This window comes from Protopterus annectens, chromosome 5.part0 (assembly GCF_019279795.1).
Source record: "Protopterus annectens isolate FY-2018-M chromosome 5.part0, PAN1.0, whole genome shotgun sequence".
Classification (NCBI taxonomy): Eukaryota; Metazoa; Chordata; order Ceratodontiformes; family Protopteridae; genus Protopterus; species Protopterus annectens.
Genome location: NC_056735.1, coordinates 855,162,753 through 855,185,748, shown reverse-complemented (window position 1 = coordinate 855,185,748; position 22,996 = coordinate 855,162,753). Strand labels below are relative to the sequence as shown.

Here is a 22,996-nt window from a genome sequence, read left to right as displayed (position 1 = left end):
GCCAGCTGCCTGCAGCCCGTGTGATTTCAGCTTTGACCTCCTCATTCAGACTTCCCTTCTCCTCAATGACCCCTCCCAGGTACTTGAAGCTGTTAACCTGTTCCAGTATTTTCCCTTCTATCTCAATTCTCAGCTTATTCTGACCTCCACCATTTACTGCCATTACATCTGTCTTATCTGTACTCAGTTTCATTCCATGTGCCTTCAGTTTTACATTCCATTCCACTATCCTTCTGAGCTGAAGTTCATAGGTTCATAGTTTAGTATTAAGATAACTGTCCTTGCAAGCCATTTTAAGCCAGTTATCCATTGTGAGACTCAAACCCTGCACCTTGTGTTTGTAAGACAAACACCTTAGCCATTTAGCCACCCTCCCAAAGTTCTTGCTCAGAGTCTGCTGGTAATGCCAAATCATCTGCATACAGCAACTTTATTGTTCAGTCCTCTCTGACCTGTTTGCTGGTATAGTCTAGCACCAGAATGAACAACAGTGGGCTCAGAGATGAACTGTGGTGCACATCCACTCACACTGGGAGCCCCTCTCTGAGAGTGAACACTAGTTGTACTTGAGTCATTGGGTCCTTGTACATAGCTTGCACCAATTCTACCAATGTTTCTGGGAGTCTGCACCACCCCAGGACTGCCCAAATCATATGCTTTCTCCAAGTTTAAGAATGCCCAGTCAAACTCTTGCCTCAACTGTAGCTTATTCTCAACTATCTGTTTCATTGCAAACATGGGTTCAGTTTTTCTGCATCCTAATCCGAATCCAAACTTTTCATCACCCATCTAACTTCTCGCCTCTACTAATGTGCGTATTCTTTTATCAGTTACCTTCTCCGTGATGTTTACGCAATGTGACAGAAGTTTGATACCTCTGTACTACCCACAGTTGTGCATGCCCCCTTTGTTCTTGAACACTGGCACTAGTATGCCTATTCCCCAGCCATCTGGGATATGCTTTCTCTCCACACTGCTATGAGTACCCTCAGGAGCCATTTCTCCACTATCTCACCCAGCATTTTTAGCAGCTGCGCTGTGACTTGACTTCATTTTCTTTAGTGCTGTCTTACTTCTCCTTGGGTGGGTTCCCCCTTTTCTCTCAACATAGGCTGTGACTGGGGCAGTAAAGCTTCTGTGTAATTTTCTTCATCCAGCAGCTGCTGGAAGTACTCATTCCATCTGCTTTTGATGTCTTGTGGACTGGTTATCAGGTGGTTGCTGACATCCCTTATTAAGGGTGCCTGACTATCTTCTTTATCTTTCTGTCTTTGCCATGCAACCTAATACAGATTCTTTGTACCATCTACTGACTTACTTGCTAGAAAATGGTAAAGTGCCTCTGACGCCTTGTTCTCTGCTACTGCAACTCCTTTCTTAGCTTCTTTGTTAGCCAACCAGTATTCCTTCCTAGTCTGGTTCGTCTTTTTTATATCCCACTATTTCCTGCACTCCATCTTTCTTTTCATGACTTCCTGAACTTCTGCATTCTACCACCAGCTTTCTTTATGTACGTTATTTCCATACCTGGCTCAACTGCATATCTGTTCTGTAGTCCTCATACATGCTGTTGTGAGGCACTGCCATTTTTCTTCATCTCCACATATTTTCTCTTCATCTTGAGGTGCTAGAGCCCTGAGTAAACAACAATAAATACTTTTTGTATTTCCCATATAAAAAGCTATGGACACTACAGCAACTGATGCAATCCAAGTGCAATTCAACATCTGACACTTAATGACAGTTACTAGAACAGTGGTGCATACATGATTTGCATCTTTATCATGATTGGTGCTTTTTACTCATTGTCTAGTTGTGTGCCTGGTATACATGATTTGCATCTTTATCATGATTGGTGCTTTTTACTCATTGTCTAGTTGTGTGCCTGGTATACATGATTTGCATCTTTATCATGATTGGTGCTTTTTACTCCTTGTCTAGTTGTGTGCCTGGTTAGTTTTCTAGGTATAATGGCTGCTAACAAAGAAAGCATGTCACATAAATCGAATATAACAGATGACAATGAGACAACACCACCTTTCTGGTGAAATATTATACTGTCCATGGTGAACCTACTACAGGTAACCTCAGTATGCTGAGGTTCGGATATCATGCAACAGCAACCTAGCTCTAGGAGAGCTTGTTATAACAATGATAGCAACAGTATATGCAGAGGAAAATTAAAACAAACAAAAAAAAAAAAAACTGGCCCGTGCATCTTACTGGAGTGCAATATATTGTAGGTGCCTGAGTCAGTGTATCAAATGACAGTATATTCCTAAATGTTAGCGCTTAGAAGTATTGAATAAGTATATGAAAGCTAATTCAAGAACTAAAACATATATATCCCTGGATGAGGCAGTTCTTAGCATTTAGAGGGTTGGGAGGGATTTGTAAGTAGAATCGAGTAAATCTGAATCTTAAACTCTGTGTGAAATGCTGAAGTGAGAGAGGGGAAGCGAATGAACGTCAAAAGAACTCGTAGAGGAAGTCTTTTGCTAGGGGCCGCTGTGAGTACAATTTGCAGTTGTTTGTGAGGTATATACATTTGCAGAGAGGATAAGAAAAATAATTAATTACATGGACAGAATTCTGTCAAACTAATATTGACTAAATTACCTGACTGAATCTAATTCAGCGTATACTCTAGCCTTAATTGAGCTAAGTTACCTGAAGACTAAGCAGGCATAATGCAGAAGAGCAGCTTAAACAGATGTTCACCCTTGCAAACTCCAGAGAGCAGGCCTGATTCAGTAGACTTTTTTTTTTAGTGCAAAACATTTTATTTCATTATTTGTTCCACAAAGAATTATTTTTTCTTTATAAGAAGAAAAAGAACAGCATTTGGAAATTAACACAAGATTTCACATTGCTGGTAACTGCTTGCACCTGGCTATTCTACATATCTTAGCTGAGGATTTTCCTATCTGCTAGTTTCATGGCTTCTCCAGTGGTTACAGGCAATTATTAATTCATTCTTGAGTTTGGAACATCACTTACATTGCACTACATGATTACTACACTTTCCATCAAAGGTTCCACGTTTTACACATATTTTTTTCTCTTTATTACCTAAAAAAAATGGAGTTCTCCTGTAACTGTTAAGAGATCTTACAGTTCAGTTTACATTGCAGGTTTCACAAAGCTTGCAAATATGTTACAGTCCAAACTAAGAAACTAAGGTAAAAAATACTGCCGTCATATTTACATTATCTTCTCTCCCATGGTATCACACACACACACACACACACACACACACACACACACACACACACACACACACACACACACACACACACACACACACACACACACACACACACACACACACAAATATCAAAAGTACACCTCACTCATTAATTTAGTCTGGTGGGTGAGCCTGCTGCACTCTCATACTTAACGCATTTTTAAATGTGCAAAGTTGTTTGAAATATTTTCTCCCTTTGCAGATCTCTCCAGGAAGTAGTTTTGATAGTTTGTAAACCTCCAGAATAACGGTTTTATGAAAAGAATGTGCATAAGACTTTGATTCGGCATAAGAAAAACAATATATACTCAGAACATATCTCTGCTGAAGTGGAATTCCACTACATGCAAATAGCATATATACTACCTGTGAAAGTGATATTTTGTTTTCTGCAGCAGCAGGCCTACTAGCATTTCCCAATACAGACACATTTCAACTGACAAACGTAAGATGAATATGATTGTGCTCAAGTGTTTTGCACTTAAGATCAAAAATTGAATTATGTTTATCATTGAATATCATAACATTTTACAATGAATGTTGCAGGAAAATAGCAAACATTTTAAGGAAATAGTCCTGTACTGATGGGTATCATCTGTACACCTACATTGACTTCAGTGTGAGCAATGTATGTTATGACAGGCACTCACTAAGTATTAGAATTGTGTCTGTAATATGCTGGCATAATATCAGAACTAAAATAGATATTTGTTTCCCAAAATAATATATAACATATAATATAAAACTTTATAGCAAGAATGCAGTTTTATCAAGATCCAAATGATAAATATTTATGGTTCAGCCATTTCTATGCATCTAAAACTAAGCAATCATTCTATTCACAGTGTATTATTGTTTTATTTTCTTCTAACCCATAGTACTATGCACCCTCATATACTAAAACAGTTTTGGTGATGTTTATTCAACCTGTTCCATACTGTTGGTATGAGACCATTACCTGAAAAAAAAACAGTGCAACAAACAAGTCTATGACTTATTTAATACCTTGAATTGTTTGCTCATTTTAATTATTCCCCAAGTATCCCTTCTTATTTCTCAGTTTCATTTCTCTTTCTAACTGCCTTCCTTTCCCTTGCTAATTCATTCACTGCAAACGGGCTCTAATTTTGTATTATCAAATAGTCCTTTTCTCATGCAATAATTTACTTTTACTCTTTTTTTGTCGAGCTGCAATTAGCTCTTTTACATCGTAGTGCCTAGTTGTCACCTCACAGTTAGACATTGCCTGTTCGATTCTCAGTTAGAGCGTCTTCTGTGTAGCGACATGCGTGAATGGGCGTTCCTTTGTTGAAGGTTGTGCGTTACGCCCGGCAAGCCAGTACGTAAAAAAATCTACTGCCAATCATTAGCGGACCGGAGTTCTGCTGTGGAGACCCCTAACCAGGAAAAGCCGAAAGACACAAACAAACAAAGAAACATCATAGTGCCTTACTAATGTGAGCCATTGCAGCAATCACATATAAGTTCATAGGTAGTTATGAGGTTTGAAGTTCAGAGGACCCTTTAGGATCCTAGCCCAAATTGCCATTTCCCCAAACACTGTCAGGTTTATCGATTTGCTCAAGGTCACATGGGAGGCAAATGAGAGCTGAGGAAATCAAACCCTGTACGACAGGAATTACAGCTCACAATCTTAATCCTCTGTGGCAAGTGCCATATAACTTTTCTTTGACAGACTTATTACACTGTGGTATATAATATATAGTACCACACCCATTATATAACCATTATATACACTGGCATGTTATCTGTTACTTAGAAAAAGATATTCTCTTTTCTCTCTCTCTCTCTCTCTCTCTCTCTCTCTCTCTCTCTCTGTCTCTCTCTTGCCTTTTTAAGAATGCAGTTGCACTCATATCACTCTTTTCATTCAATGGCTATGTAGTACCCCTTGCTGGGTTTTTTTTCCTGTTATCTTCATGCATCCTGTGGTATTCTTGCATAGTACTTTTTCTATTTGATGTTCCAGAAAAACAAGTTTTCAGTATGTTTTATCCCTAAGTCTCTGGTGTATATGGAGCTTTGGGCAAGTTAGACATTATTGTTTCTAAAGCACCCTGAAATAAAATTATGAAAGCATGTTACATATAAATTCATTGCATGGTGGAAAAGTAACATATAAAATGCCAAACGATTTGTATTAGTAGTACTTAAATTAGTGATGGCGAAACTTTTGGGCTCGGCATATCAAAAATTCAGAAAATTATTATCTTGACTCTGCTGGTGTGCCCCCCCCCCCCCCACCAATGACAAAAGACAAACAATTCTTTACATATTAATTTATTAAAAAAATATAGTCCAATCATGTGCTGCTATGTATTAAAAAGTAAAAGAAATATCAGTCCTGCCTTACTTAGTAGCTGTCATAATAATATAACCCTTATGTACTTTAAATAAAATTAATAATGATGTTCTACCCCCTATTATTTACTTTATTTAAATTTATTTATTTTTGTTAATATATAAATAACATTCAGTTAAAGCTGGCATGCAATTTCCCCCTTAACTAGAGGTATTAAATTAGAAAAAAAAAAGATGTTTGAAGACCTAGAGCTAGAACAAAATATGTATTAATAACTTAATTACACACACATATGCACACACACACACACACACACACACACACACACACACACACACACACACACACACACACACAACACACACACACACACACACACACACACACACACACACACATGTGTGTGCACACACACACACATGCGCACACATACACACACACACATACACGCACACACACACACACACACACACACACACACACACACACATGACACACTCGCACACACACACACACACACACACACACACACACACACACACACACACACACACACACACACACACACACACACACACACACACACACACACACACACACACACACACACACACACACACACACACACACACACACACACACACACACACACACACACACACACACACACACACACACACACACACACACACAACCATAAAACACATTAAAACACACACACAGATGATCATAAAAGTCGATGTAATGCAACACAATAAAATTAACTAAATTCAGCTGAACTGTGCATCACACATCACATGAAATATGTGTACAGTGTTTTTCAAGTTCACTGTCCAAATACCTGACATTCCTATTGCAGTGATCAGAATTTTAGAGTATGTTTCCTTTGACACATACAAACACACACATACCCTAATATGTGTGTGTGTGTGTGTGTGTGTGTGTGTGTGTGTGTGTGTGTGTGTGTGTGTGTGTGTGTGTGTGTGTGTGTGTGTGTGTGTGTGTGTGTGTGTGTGTGTGTGTGTGTGTGTGTGTGTGTGTGTGTGTGTGTGTGTGTGTGTGTGTGTGTGTGTGTGTGTGTGTGTGTGTGTGTGTGTGTGTGCATGTGTGTGCGTGTGTGCATGTGTCTGTCTGTGTGTAAGTAATTAATACATATTTTTTACTAGCTCTATGGCGGTGAGGGATGAGCCCATACTGTGACTTGAATAACCTAATTTCAGTTAAAAGCTCAAGCTATAGAACAGCCACCAAGTAAAGAGAAGAATGGCAAGGATAAACCTATGTATGACTCTCAGGGAGAATGCACAGTCTGCCTGTAAATCCCAAGAGAAGCCAAGGAATGAGAGAGAGAGAGAGAAACCTATGTATGACTCTCAGGGAGAATGCACAGTCTGCCTGTAAATCCCCAGAGAAGCCAAGGAATGAGAGAGAGAGAGAGAGAGAGAGAGAGAGAGAGAGAGAAACCTATGTATGACTCTCAGGGAGAATGCACAGTCTGCCTGTAAATCCCCAGAGAAGCCAAGGAATGAGAGAGAGAGAGAAACCTATGTATGACTCTCAGGGAGAATGCACAGTCTGCCTGTAAATCCCAAGAGAAGCCAAGGAATGAGAGAGAGAGAGAAACCTATGTATGACTCTCAGGGAGAATGCACAGTCTGCCTGTAAATCCCAAGAGAAGCCAAGGAATGAGAGAGAGAGAGAAACCTATGTATGACTCTCAGCGAGAATGCACAGTCTGCCTGTAAATCCCAAGAGAAGCCAAGGAATGAGAGAGAGAGAGAAACCTATGTATGACTCTCAGGGAGAATGCACAGTCTGCCTGTAAATCCCAAGAGAAGCCAAGGAATGAGAGAGAGAGAGAAACCTATGTATGACTCTCAGGGAGAATGCACAGTCTGCCTGTAAATCCCCAGAGAAGCCAAGGAATGAGAGAGAGAGAAACCTATGTATGACTCTCAGGGAGAATGCACAGTCTGCCTGTAAGTCCCCAGAGAAGCCAAGGAATGAGAGAGAGAGAGAGAAACCTATGTATGACTCTCAGGGAGAATGCACAGTCTGCCTGTAAATCCCAAGAGAAGCCAAGGAATGAGAGAGAGAGAGAAACCTATGTATGACTCTCAGGGAGAATGCACAGTCTGCCTGTAAATCCCCAGAGAAGCCAAGGAATGAGAGAGAGAGAGAAACCTATGTATGACTCTCAGGGAGAATGCACAGTCTGCCTGTAAATCCCAAGAGAAGCCAAGGAATGAGAGAGAGAGAGAGAGAAACCTATGTATGACTCTCAGGGAGAATGCACAGTCTGCCTGTAAATCCCAAGAGAAGCCAAGGAATGAGAGAGAGAGAAACCTATGTATGACTCTCAGGGAGAATGCACAGTCTGCCTGTAAATCCCAAGAGAAGCCAAGGAATGAGAGAGAGAGAAACCTATGTATGACTCTCAGGGAGAATGCACAGTCTGCCTGTAAATCCCCAGAGAAGCCAAGGAATGAGAGAGAGAGAGAAACCTATGTATGACTCTCAGGGAGAATGCACAGTCTGCCTGTAAATCCCAAGAGAAGCCAAGGAATGAGAGAGAGAGAAACCTATGTATGACTCTCAGGGAGAATGCACAGTCTGCCTGTAAATCCCAAGAGAAGCCAAGGAATGAGAGAGAGAGAGAAACCTATGTATGACTCTCAGGGAGAATGCACAGTCTGCCTGTAAATCCCAAGAGAAGCCAAGGAATGAGAGAGAGAAACCTATGTATGACTCTCAGGGAGAATGCACAGTCTGCCTGTAAATCCCAAGAGAAGCCAAGGAATGAGAGAGAGAGGCAGACATCCTCTCAACTGTCCAGATTTTCAGAGAATGTCCAAATTTTTGCCCCATATTTTTGGTCTTTTCCTCATAACATTTATGGTTTTCTAGAAAATCATCAAGGATTGAAATCACTAAATAATGCCAAATATTTAAGTTTTAAACATTATATCCTTCAAAAAACACATGCTAACACAAATCTTCTTATTCTAGCAACATTCTAAGTTTATAAGAACAATATTTAATATCTGCCCCTATGTTTAGGCCTCTGTCCCCCCCATTATTTTAGGCTTTGTCCAGATTTATTGCTCTAAGAGGTTGAGTGGCATTGATCCAACTGCAAGGATTGGTTTCATTATTAAATGCACCAGTCTGCTCTGACTTCATACCACTGAATGTTAGTATTTTTATCTAGTATGATCTGTTGCCATGGGTACTCCAGTTGTGAATATATATATATATATATATATATATATATATATATATATATATATATAGTTATTGTCATGTGGGAGGATGAATGTTTTCAACCACGTAAGCCCTTTTTTAGAGAAGAATTTATTGATTAAAAGATTTGTAGATGATATTTTTCATTGTGGAATGGTACAAGGGTTTTAAAAGTTTAAAATGGATATTTCAGATAACTGAAAAAAATCTATATATATGTCTTTAGAGAAAATAAAAGATGGGAGTATAAATATTGCAATATTTGGAAAACCGAATTAATACATATTTGCTGCCTACATTTATATTCAGTAATATCAGAAAACGAAAGGTGCCTCAAGCATCTAAATTTTATACAAATGAAACCTAAGTTATATACACAGTTGGATGAAATAGCTAGATCTTTTTTTGATAGGGATTAATATAGTATAAGGTGAATGAGAATAAACAAATAATTTAAATGTGTCATACTAGAAATAAGTCAGTGTTCAATGGTATGAATTCAAATTGTATTGTGCATTTAATAATTAAACCATTAGGAGAACATTAATATTTTCTAGATGAACTAAAAGCATACAAGATATAATATATAGGCAGTGGCATATTTTAAAAAGCATTGAAGAAATAAGTGTAAAAATACCTGGAAAACCCTTGTTCTCTTATAAGTGGTTAGCTAACTTAAATCAAACAAGTTTGCCATAAAGAGTAGAAGTGTTTTAAATTCATTAGAATGAATAAGAGATAATAGGATGTTCCCATGTACAAAATGTAGTTTTTTGTAAATTAATATAAATGTGTGTGTGTATTTATATGCATATATATATATATATACATATATATATATATATATATATATATACATATATATATATATATATATATATACATATATATACACACACACACACACACACACACACACACACACACACACACACACACACGATATGTGTGTGTGTGTGTGAGTGTGTGTGTGTGTGTGTGTGTGTGTGTGTGTGTGTGTGTGTGTGTGTGTGTGTGTATGTGTGTGTGTGTGTGTGTGTGTGTGTGGAGACAGAATGAGATAACAACACTGGTATACAAGTAGGCAAGTATTTTTTTAACACCTTTATTAAATTATTACTTGTGACATAGGCAAGTATACATTTATGTAAAAGTAATCAAACTGAATTAACAAAGTCATGTTTACAAACATTGTTGTTGTTGTTGTTGTGTCTTTCGGCTTTTCCCAGTTAGGGGTCGCCACAGCAGAACTCCGATCCGCTAATGATTGGCAGTAGATTTTTACGTGCCGAGTTGCCAGCCCTGACGCACAACCTTCAACAAAGGTACACCCATTCACGCATGTCTCCACACAGAAGATGCTCTAGTTGAGAATTGAACAGGACAACATCTTACTGTGAGGCGACAACGCTACCACAGCACCACCACCGCAGTCTTTATACTTCACAAATATAGCTATATGTCATATAACCTAAACAACATTACATAAATTATTCCATTCCTGCATTTTTAAACAAGAAACCATCAGTTATGACAAATGCAGTCATACATTTTTATTTATTTATTTATTTATTTACATATGTTCACCGGGAGAGTCCGACTGGATGCAGGTCCATTTTCAGTGGAGACCCGGGGAGAAAAGCTCCACATTAAAATGTTACAGACATAATACAGTTGGAGAAACATAGCATTTAAAAATTATAGACATAGTTACAGCTATAGAACATAATATAAAATTAAAACATAGTGACAGATTATATAAATGAAAACAAACCACACCGACATAATCCTAGATTTTAGCATTTTATATCATAAACCATACTGCCACACTCCCAGCTGCAAATATTATACATCACTTATAATCTACCCAATCATTTTCAGTCAGACATTACATAGCTCATTTAAGTCCTGCCTTCTTTTAAACCTCATTCCTCCCCTGTATGTATAGTTCCCACAATTCTCATTTCTTCCTATGTAGTTTGCTCCTACCCTTTTCTGAAGATGTCCAGCTCCAGTTGTTTTATCTCTGTTACTATATTCACTACTTTTAGTATAGTTGGTTTAGATTTTGATTTCCATTTTCTAGTAATTGTATTTTTTTTTGGCTGCCACCATAGTGTTTTATACATCCTGTAAATAGAAATTAGTTTTATTTTAAGCATTATGCTGACTGTGAGCCACAAAATATTGTTTGTATGGGTAAATGTAAGATCTGCTCAGTGTTTTTGTTGGTAAATCCCATAGGAAATTAAAGTAACATATAAATACATTATGCAAGCATCAGCATTGCACTAATTATATATATATATATATATATATATATATATATATATATATATATATATATATATAAGTTTACATTTGCTCTCCTAAATGTATTGATAAACGTTTGAGAGGTAGGGACATAAAAAAGAATGCAAAATATTATGAGTATAGCTGGATAATATTATTGAGAGCAAATGTTCCATCTGTACTCACAGTTATTTTAGTATAAAACCAGTGCTGAAGCTGAAATAAGAAGAAAAACTTGATATAAAGAGATAACTAGTTCTATATTTTTTTAAGAACAAAGTTAGACAATTAAGTATTAAGTTAGTGATGTCAGATTGTTTTATACCTAAAGAAACACTATTGTGTTAAAACTTGTTTGGAAAGTTATTTATTTGTTTATTTAGTCGATACATTTTCTCAGTGGTTCCCATCCAATTAATTTTTTGGTTGTGGCCCTCAGAATCTTGCCACGCCATGCTATGTGGACAGAAAATGGTGGTAATAAGAATTGGGAACAGTAAAAGTAGGATAAGAGAGAACAAGGTAACTGAAAGAAAGAACAGGGAATGAGAGGGAGCAGGAGGAATATTGACTTAAATAAATAACAAAAAAATAAAAAAATATTTTCTTTTCATTGTTCCAGACAGATAAAAGCCATAGAGGTGACGTTTATGACCTAATACCCGGCATATTCGAAACAGTGGAAATGATTGCTGAAAATCCTGGGACATGGATATTTCATTGTCATGTAGATGAGCATGTGCTAGCTGGGATGGAGACAACCTTCACTATCTTCAACAAAACAGGTATTAAAACGTTTTAAAAGTATTAAAAGTATATACAATGAAAAGTGAATTGTGATTTTATTTTTTAATACAGTAAGTATGTATTAATTGTCAAGACATGTGCCACAGTCTTAAGCTTCAGCAATACAGAAATCATATGCAGAAATGTAAAATTAATGTTTTTATAGATCTGAACATTTGAAATGCTGAAAATGATTTGGAAAAAGGCTTTAAGGCATATGTGATAGTAGGTATGAATGATAGGCTCTCATGGGCATATCACAGGGGGATACGTGTGTCTTTGTCATACTAAAGGCATCTACTCTTTGAGTATTTTGACTTCCAGTCTCACAGACTAGATATTTGTTGAATAAATACAATTGACAAGAGCTAAGTAAAATGGCTTATGTTTATGCTGAAGTAAAAATCAACCAGTAAGATCTGGGGATAGGATATCTCAGAAAAGTCTATAGTACTGCTAGGCATATGACTCATATTTCCAGATTTTTGCAGAATGTCCAGAATTTGTCTCACATTTTGTGACTATTCCTCATAAAAATGTGTGTTTATTTGACAGATCTTTGGGGGTTGAAGTCACTAAATAATGACAGACATTTGAGTTTCATACCTCATATCCTTGTGAAAATACATGCAAATGCAAAATCTGAAAATTCTAGTAACTTTATAACTTTATAAGAGCGACATTTAAAATCTGACCCTGATTTTGTGTCATCTTATCCCCCATTAGGTTTGGATTTGTCCAGGTGTCTTGCACTTGTAAAGTATGCTGCTAAGGCAAAATAAGTTTGTAGTCTAGTATCTCTGGAGCCTATTTTTTTTATCTTCCCCTGGCTTACCATCAGTAACTACCTGCTCCTGTTATCATTCACTGGCAGTACTGGACCCACCTTGGCCTCACCCTGGCTAAACATGACCCTTGTTCTGGCTAGTGAGACCAAGAAGGCTTGTGCAGCGTAATACTACTGCCATGGAGTGTGTCCTAACCTCACCACCATGCAGCCACCTTGCAAGTTTTCCTATGGCTGCCTTCAGGAGGTGAAAAGAACCAAATGATAATTCATGTAAATAAATCCAGAGCCAGATGTACTTATAACATTACAACAATGGTTGAAGAAACAAATAAATCCAAGTTTAATCAAAAATAGAACAATAAAACAGCAAAAAACACACAAGCCTCTCAATGGCATCCACTATTAAGCTTTTTCCAGTGTGAAAGGAGATGATTCTGTACATGCACAACCTCATAGCCAAGCAGTATACAGTTTTGGACCTCACAAGTCTCCTGATGCTGCTAATGCAGTGAGCATAATCTGCCTCCCTCCCCCATAGGCTAGTGTCCATCACTCTCTACCATCATCCCCCACCTGGCCCCTTTCATACCCATGCTGCTACTCAAAGACGGGTCATCTGGGTCACAGTCAGAGTTTTATTATCCCTCTGCTGAATGCAGCCACATCATTGTCATAGGTTCATAGGTAGGTACTAGGCTATCTGCCCTAGGGCATTTATAAGCCTAGCCAGAATGTGTTGGCTTTTGCCTCCCTTTTAGATTAGATTCCTGAGCCTCTGTCCAGCAGGGTCATAGAGGTGATCCCAGGTGTAAATTTATGATTTCCCATCCACTCATCAAGATTTCTTTTGAAGAGGGTCAGTGAGGGGCTCTGCCTAACATGGATTGGGATTCTATTACAGAGCAAGGGAAGCCTCTGGGATATGCATCTATCCCTCCAGTATGTCCTATTTATTGTTGTGCTGAGGTTTAAATCCCTGGAATGTGTAACTCTAAGGGATTTGGTTTTCTTGAGGTGGAGCATGTCCATTAATTCTGGGTTAGACATAGCCTTGTACATCAGGCAGAGATCACCTCTGAGTAGGCGGTAAGCAACTGAATAGAGCTGGAGTTTCTTTAGCTGAACTGCATAGGGCATCTGTTTGAGGCCCATGATCCTCTTGGTGAGATACTTTTGGGGTCTCTCTAGCTGTTGCAGGTGTCGGGTAAGGTACATCCCAAATGGGGCATTGTACTCAATTATGGGCCTGATGAGTGATGAGTAGAGGGGCACAATGACTTCTCTTGATCTAGATGTGAACCCTTTCATGATTATGTGGGCTGTATAGAAGGTTTTTCTAACCACTTTGGCAATGTGATTATCAAAGGAGAGGTTACTATCTACTTGGGTCCCCAGATCCCTAATTACATCTTCCGTACTTAGCGGATTACCACCTGTGTGGTAGTTTGTGGGCACATTGTTTTTCCCAAAGGGAATGACTATGCACTTTTTGGCATTTAGCTTGAGGCCATGGTTCTGACACCAGGTATCCGTCTCTGTAAGACCCTTCTGGATGATGCTTGTGTCAACCAGAGAGTCAATTATGGCACCCAGTTTTCAATCATCTGCGAACTTGGTCAGCCACAGTCCTCCTGTGCTTGCCTGTACCTCAGAGAAGTATATACCGAACAGGAGACATCCCAGGACTGAGCCCTGTGGGACGCCACTTGTAACCGGTTTGGAGTCAGACATGGCACCTGCAACTCTGACCATGTGGGTTCTATACCTGAGCCAGTTTGCAACCCATCTCATGACATAGGGGTTGATATTCAAGCTGGTAAGCTTATTTATAATGCCAGAGTGGGGTATTGTGTCAAAGGCCTTTGTGTGGTCCAGGTAGGCTGTGTGGACTACCTTTCCCTCATCTATGGCCTTGGTAACTTTTTCAAAGAAGTCAACTAGGTTTAAGAGGCAAGATCTGCCTTTAACAAAGCTGAATTGAGTAGGGTCCAGTGTCTGGAGGTTCCCAATGTCTTTGTTTATGAGATCCATGATGATGCGCTCCATAGCTTTGCAGACCAGGCTAGTCAGGCTTATAGGGCGATAGTTCCCAGGGTCCGTTGTGGCGCCAGCTTTGTGGAGCAGGATAACTGTTGCTGTACGCCATTCTTTGGGTACATATCCTGTAGTAAGGCTGAGTCTGAACAGTGACTTTATGTGAGGGTTCAGTTTTTTTTTGGAGCTCATGTAAGGCGCAGCCGGGACACCATCCAGTCCCACTGATACTGTGTTTTTTGCTTTGGAGAAGGCTGTTTCCACCTGTGTGTCTGTGATGTCTGGGAGACTACATTCTTCTGGGATAGTCACTAGCCCTTTTGGGAGGAAGGGGGGGTAAAGCTTGCACTGAACCTGTCCACCTGGATGTTGGCAATGTCAGTGGGTTTAGTGTATTTTTTGCCATTTTGCACCAGCTCAGAGCAGATCTGAGAGTTGCCACCTAGATTCTTGATGTAGCTAAAGAAGGCCTTATGATTATCTTTAGAGTCTTTGGCAATTTTTCTTTCGAAGCTGGCCTTTGATGATTTTATGAGGTATTGTAGTTTCTTGCTAGTACTGATCAGGGATGCCTTCCCTTTTTGGGATTTTGCTCTATCATGTAATAGTTTCCTCCTTCTGTTGTATAGCTTATTTATGGCTGGGGTCCATCAAACTGGTCTCCTGTTTTTGGAGGAGTGAGTCTTCATTTTACTTGGGATGGCTCGATCCATGCATTCCTGTAGGTGCTCATAGAATGCATTTGTAAAGGATTCTGCGGTTTGGGCAGCATTTTCCATTAGCTCGGGGGCTTTGAAGCTTTCCGCCTTGGTCTTGAGAAGTGTGAAGTTTGCTTTTGAGAATTTTTTCACAGTGGTTTCCTTGGCTGGGGGTGGGGTCGGGATGTGGATGTCCAGTGTGATTAGTTTATGGTCTGATATTACCAACGAGGGGTTTACGTCTTGTCTAGTAGTTTGTTGACCTGAAGTATGCTGAATACAGTCATGTTGGTTAATCAGGTTATGCAAGGAGTTCTCTTATTTTAAGGGACATGAAATTAGTTGAAGTGACACAACAGAAATCTTTTCCACAGTGACACAGAGGCATACTTATGTAAATTGCAATAATGAGAAAAGTGATGCAGTTTGACACACACACACCAGGCACACAGATTATGGGAGGAATAGGAAAGGCATAAAGATGAGTTTCTGGAATACCAGGTAATGTTTCTGCATGCAGCACCAGTGCACCCTGTTTGGGAAAAGATCTAGGCACCAGAATACTAGCCTAAATAAAAGTGTGAATCCTGTTTGGTAGCAGTTCTTTTCTGGGAAAGGTAAGCAGTATTATCTGGTGCTAGCATAACACCTGCTGCAGACCAAGGCCAGCTCTCTATTTAAGCTTCAAGGTTTGGAAATTTGAGTATGTATAGAATGTTGGATACAGAACATTATTTTATGTCCCTCCTTTTTACAAGGGCAAAAATTAATTTTGTCCTTTGTGCAGTTAAGCCATGTGCAATGCCAGATTTTTATCGACTGAGGCTGTCGCTGGGACTTCCCATACAGTTATCACATCTTGAATCTTTCTCTTGCTACTAGAAAGCATTTTATTTAAAGAACTGTTTCTTTTGCAACCTTTCTGCTATCTGGGGCAGTGGGATAGCTTACTGAAAGTCGGTGGCCGCGAAACAGTATACTTGATTGAGAGATGTTAATGAAAAGATAATTAGGAGTAGAACTGCAAAACAGGGAAAAAATAAAAGGACCCCAAACAAAATGTGTAGAAGAAAAGAAAAGAGGTCTTATCAGTTACACCTCATTACTGCAATGGTAAATCTTAGCACAGAGGTTGCATATGGATCTTATTTTGAGGGGGAGAAAATGGGCAACATTATGGCAGATGTCAATGAGATGCAAGAGAAGGGGGAGGCATTAGTTCTGGGAAATGATGTGCCAGATAGTAATTAAAGCACCTAGGCTTTTGTTAAAACTGACAACAGGAATATTATTCTTAATGCCGTATTCTTAATGGGTATAACATTTGACAAGTAGCACCATTTCGTAACCAAGGATTTTCTAAACAAGGGAAAAAACATTTTAAATATACAAGTGGCAACTTTCCCAGAGTTAGAAAACACTAAACAGTACAATTCACAATCAACTTAGGATTGAGTCATCGCATTTACACTTTATGTGACTAAGCTTTAAAGACTAGGAGAGCACGTCAGTAAGATATGGTGTGAATGATTAGGCTACAAAATGTATGCCTTCAAAAAAATAGTCCTTGATATGAAACAAATAGCTATCAAAAAGGAAATAATAAAAGAGATGCCATTGAAGGTAAGGAGAAACATGAATGGAATTCAAAAGGTATAAACAAACACAAATGGGTTAGAATGGTGCTCATTACCAGTTAAAAGTGAAGAACATAGGTTAGGCAGTCAGAAGAGCAAATGCTCAGACTGACAGTTTTTCTAATTCAAATGAGAAAAGATCCGAATGTCTATAGATTCTTAACAGAGCAATGAAGGTAACAAAGAAGCAATGATGTTCAAGAAAATATTACAGATTAGGGGAAGTCAGAACATTCACAACATGGACAATAAAACCATTCCTCGTGCTCGTTATTTTAAAAGGAAGAAAATGGTGGCTGGCGTTTCTAATCAGCATAACTGAACCAGAAAGGTGCTGTCGGTTCCTGTTCATTCACAGAAGTAAGGCTTCAAAAGGATCAAACACTAAAGCTAAGCAGTGCAAAGGTGCATGGTGCAACCCACATCGACATTATTCTAGACTGGAATGGAAAACAGCAGTATTTCTGGTGACAATAATTAAAAATTCATGAAAAGAAGCAGAGGATAACATTACTGATGACTGTAGATGAAAAAGCAGTGTTTTACCAGATACAAGGAGAATAACCAAAAGAGGGAATCCGGATATCAGCTAGTTAAACTGGATTTATTTAAATGAGTGACTGTGGGCATTGCCAGTTTAGACTCCTATGGCTGTAGTTAGAGTGGCAGTCTCACAGCTCCAAGTTCTTTAGTTTGGTTTTCAACTGAACATGTTATGTACAGAGTTTGCATATCTTCTGTATATTGTTGTGCATTTTGCTGAGTGCTCTGGTTTCCTCTCACATTCCAAAGGCATGCCATTAATGAATCGGTGATCCTCCAAATTGTCAGTACATGTGCATGCCAAATGTGGAGTATATGGCACTTGCTTGTATATTCATATAATCAAAATGCAGAAGATCGACAAAAACTGGTCGACAAAAAAAAAACTTAAAAAAAAACAATATTTTTTGCAGGGGGTGAGGGCAAGTTCCCTGCAACCCCTGTTAATAATATATACCAACTACAAGATCACTCTGCAGTGAGGAAAGGGAAAATGTCCCAATCCATGCTGTTTACTATTATGCACAGAAACCAAGCCAGTAATATTCGATCAGCTGTGGTCATACCTGTACACCTCTTAGAGCAGGAACTGAACAAAGCCATAAATAATGGGGGATCAAAGGCCCAAAAATTGGGTCAATTTTTAAATATTCATAGATTCATAGACTGTTACTAGGCTAATGACTCAAGGGCCTTTCTAAGCCTAGCCAAGTTTTCCTGAAAGAATAATGATGTCCTGCATCTAAATAGGACATTGAGGACCAGGCATTTATAAGCTACCTCTATCCATAAGGGACATGGGTGCCAGGCCTAGTGTAAATTTCCTATTCCCCATCCACTTGTCTAGGTTGTGCTTAAACTGGGTTATAGACAAACTCAGCTAGACATGGATGGGAAGCCTATACCATAGGAGGTGCAGTCTCTGGAACACATATCTGTCTCTCCAGCATGTTCTGTTAATGTCACAGACAAAACCCAGGTCCTTAGACCTTGTATTTCTGGTATTCTTTAACTTACAAATATGTAGGAGATTCATAAGTGTGGGGTTTGTGGATGCCTTGTAAACCAGTCATAGATCAGCCCTCACCAATCTATAGGAGACTAAGTAGAGGGAAAGGGCTTTAAGGCAGTCTGCATAAGGCAGGTTTGTTACACCTTGTATTCTTTTTGTAAGGAACATCTGAGGTCACTCTGTTTGTTGCATACTCCTAGTCAGGTACATGCCAAAGGTAGCATTGTACTCTATAATTGGTCTGATAAGGGCAGAGTACAGTAGGATAATGACCTCTTTGAACCTAAATGTAATGCCCTTACGTATAATTTGTGGAACATAAAGGATTTCCTCACCACTGTGGCCATGTATTGGTCGAAGGTAAGGCTACTGTCTACATGCATACCCATATCCCTGACCACTGGGTCAACTCATAGGGATGCATTATCAACATGGTAATTAGCAGGGATGGTTGATTTCCCAAAGGGTACAATTATGCATTTCTTAGCACTGAGTTTAAGATTCTGACTTTGGCATCATTTATTAGTGAAATATAGACCTTCCTGAAGAATGCTAGTGTCTGCAGGGGAGTTGATGATAACCCACAGTTTGCAATAATCTTCAAACTTAGTAAGCCATAAGCCTTTAGCATTTACTTCCATTTCAGAGAAATAGATTCCAAAAAGGAGTGGGACTAGTACCAAGCCCTGGGGGACTCAGCTAGTGACTGACCTCTTGGTGGAGGGTGGCCTCACCTATTTTGCTCTCCTGGGTCCTATCAGTGAGTCGGTTGGCTATCCAGTGGGAGTTGAAAGGGTTTATACATAAATTAGTAAGCTTATTTGAAATGCCTGAGTGGAGTATTGTATCAAAAGCCTTGGCCAGGTCGAGGGAAGCTGTGTGCACAGCCTTAACTTCATCCAGTGCTTTGGTGAACCTCTCAAAAAAGTACACCAGATTTAATAGGCATGACCTTCCCTTAACATAGCTAAACTGTGATGGATCCAGTGATTTCAAGTTACTTAAGTCCTCATGTCCATGATGATTCTTTCCATGGCCTTACATATGAGGCTGATGAGACTTATGAGCTTGTAGTTATCCAGATCAGTGGCTGGACCTCCTTTGTGCGGGGCACAAAACCTGACTGAAGGCTCCAGTTGAAAAGTGATTCAAGTGGACCAGAGGGGTCATGTTTCATGCTATTTATAAAACATCCTGGGATGTTATTGGGGCCCATCAATGCAGTGTTTTTGGCCTTGGAAAGTGCATTAATAACCTGTTCTGTAGTAATAGTTGGGGGAGATTGTGTTATGTTTTATTTCCTTCAGACTATCGGGTGAGTGGGTGGAGAAATTTGAGCTGAACCTGTCAGCCAAAAGGTTGGCAATAGCCTCCAGTTCAGTGTGGGTGATGCCATTTACAATAGGTTATGTGCATTGTTGTGTATTTCCTCTGAGATTACAGACATAGCTATAGAAAGCTTTGTGGTTGTCCTTTGCCTGAGAAGCTATTTTTTCTTCAAATGTAGCCTTTGACATATTAATTAACCCTCTTAGCTGCCTGTTTAGATTGGCCAGGGGGCTTTTAGTATAAATGGTTTGTTCCTCCTACACTTGACCAAGTTTTTTTTTTCTTTTGTTGTGCAACCAATTGATAGTGTGATTCCAGAAGGATGGCTTGTCATTTGATTTTGTCTTATTCTTAGTACGAGTGGGCACAGCTCTCTCTATACAGCTATAAATATGGCTGTAAAAAGATTTTGTAAATAGCTCAGTGAATTTTTTGGTGTTTACTGGGTTTGGGGGTGCTTGGAATTTAGCCAAGGTGTTGCTAAATAGAAAGAAGTTAGCATTTGAATAGTTCCTAAAGGTTTTTGCTTTTGCTGTATCCCTGGATTTAGTTTTTATTTCAAGTAATACTGCCTTATGGTCAGATCTGATGACCAAAGATATTACATTGGGTGAGGAACATTGCCCTCCCCCATGTTAGTGAGCACAAGATCAAGGATGTTTGTACCCCTGGTAGGAGAATTGACCAATTAACGTTTAGCAATTGCTGGGTTTGTGCATTAGAAGTGGTGCAGGATTCCCAGTCTATAGAGGGGTAGTTGAGATCCCTAATGAATATTGTATTGGGTTGAATGGTGAGGGACTCTGGTATTGCTCTTACAAACTTAGAAAGTAGATAGAATTACAGGTTGTGCATTAGCATGAATTTTCTGAAAGGTATGAAATCTGAAACTCAAACATCCGTTATTATTTTCTGACTTAAATCTTCAAATACTTGCCAGTGATTTGATAGAAAGCCACAATTTTATGAAAAATGGACCACACATATGAGGTAAAAATCTGGACATTCTGCGAAAATCTGTACAGTTGAGAGGTATGGGAGCATGTGCCAGCTTTTTTCTATACAATGACTGCACCATTCGATCAGCTAAGTGACACCCAAATGTGTGTGTGTGTGTGTGTGTGTGTGTGTGTGTGTGTGTGTGTGTGTGTACGTGCGTGCGTGTGTGCATGTGTGTGTGTGTGTGTGTGTGTGTGTGTGTGTGTGTGTGTGTGTGTGTGTGTGTGCCTGTCTGTCTGTCTGTGTGTGTCTGTGCCTGTGTTGCTGTGTGTGAATGAGTATGTGTGCATCATACAATGGATTGGCACCCTGCCAAGGGTATTAGTCCAACTGGGTACCAGGTAGGCAATGGTTCATCTGAGACCTTAAACTGGATAAAGAGAGTAATCAAAGAATGAATGAATGAGTGAGTGATTCTGTTTAGTCTTTTCCCAAGATATATGATAAAGCACCACTAAATTAATATTAAATAAATGAGACAGTCTGGAATTGCTCCATGTATAGTGCAAAATATTTTTGGTGCTTTTCTTTCTGGCCATCCACTCAAGATGGATGTATTTAAGTTGAACAGTATGAGAAACAAAATGTAAAATAAACCAAATAAATAATATTCTGGTTGTATGTGTGTCATGGCCCTAGTGGCATGTGTACTATAATAATAATGTCAGCAGACAGTGGATGTTTAATTATTTGATAACAAAGAAATGTAATAATCATAATAGTCTGTTTTGATTCCGTTACAGCCAGGCTAAAAGACAAATAGCAAAAACTACTTGTGTGAATAAGTCTCAAGTAGTTCATCAACATAAGCACCTTGTCTTTGACTGGCAAAAAGAATATAACATTTCTATGCATATGGAGATCTCCGTTAAGCAAAAATGGAGTGGAAAAGAGATTGGTATCATGGACAATTTTAGTACCTTGCTGCAGTGGTGACCTGAAAATTAGAAGCAGATGAAACAGTATACATGTGTCAAAAATCTGTGCCATTCTAGCAGCCTGATTTGACAATGAAATCATATTTGGAAATTTTGTCTGGTTGAAATTATCTTTATCAATGAGTTTCATGTACCATACTAAGCAAGAACACTGATCTGATAAACAGACCTATCGATTCTTAAAGTTCTTAGTATTACGGCCCAGTCTGGTGGGCCGGGTGTATTATATCTAGAAGCTGTGTTATTCACTCATACTACCCACTTCTGAGTTATTGTTTTATAGAGAAAATGGGCTTCCCTTGAAACCATTCTGTAAATGTTACAAATTAAAATATTCTGATGTAAAAAAAAGTTCCTCCAACAGAAATGTAATCACATTTTTGTCAGTGTCACATACCAATTTCTATTTGGCTGTTAGATGCAGCTTTTTTATGTATTTATTTGTGTCCTAGGTGATGTAGACTATCCCAAAGACACTTTTTAACCATACAAAACCGTACCATACCAAACAATATTTAAACACAGCTGCCTCTTTTATAGAAATGTACTGCAAGCGTTGAAGCAGCTATGTTTTAATGAAGTCTCTGTGTGAGTTAGCATCTCTCTTTCTGTTCACTTGCATGCTTTCAAAGCCCTATTTATAAGGAATAGTCCGTGTTTAATCTGCAGCTAAGCTGTTCTTCAAATGATTTGCTGGTGTACCACTAAGCTGCAGGCCAGATGTTATTACTATTCAAGAAGTATACCCGTGACACAAGATTACCTGTTTATGGGTTAATAGGAAGCTAAAAAGTGGGTTCAGGGATTCTGTGCTTTTTGTCTAGGTATGGTTCACAGGCTGTAAAGAAAGTGTGTTCCACTGCATGCTCAGTATTTATCATATTACACCTATACTACATGTCTACTGTCATGCTTTTCATATGCTTTCAGTAACTCTGGCAAGTTTAACTTCAAAAAATCGATACAGAAAGAAGGATGAAAAGGCATAGGTCAAATTAAGTTTACTCGTGGTAAAGCCTCACCTTAGAGCTTGCCATATAATGTAGTCAGTACAGTCATCCACAGCATTCAAACAATTATTTCTTTCCATTTTCTGAAAAATTACTTATTTTCCTACCTCAGATT

The 22,996-nt window shown here is 38.8% G+C and overlaps 1 protein-coding gene across 3 annotated transcripts in view; it reads left to right on the top strand.

The window, feature by feature from the left end:
- HEPHL1 (hephaestin like 1) overlaps nt 1–22,996 on the top strand; it is a 571,952-nt gene that overhangs the window by 339,529 nt on the left and 209,427 nt on the right. For all 3 annotated transcript variants that reach the window (XM_044072648.1, XM_044072649.1, XM_044072650.1), the window contains exon 18: nt 11,728–11,890. In XM_044072648.1, coding sequence (XP_043928583.1) covers nt 11,728–11,890 — 163 coding nt within the window. The remainder of the gene's footprint in view (nt 1–11,727; nt 11,891–22,996) is intronic.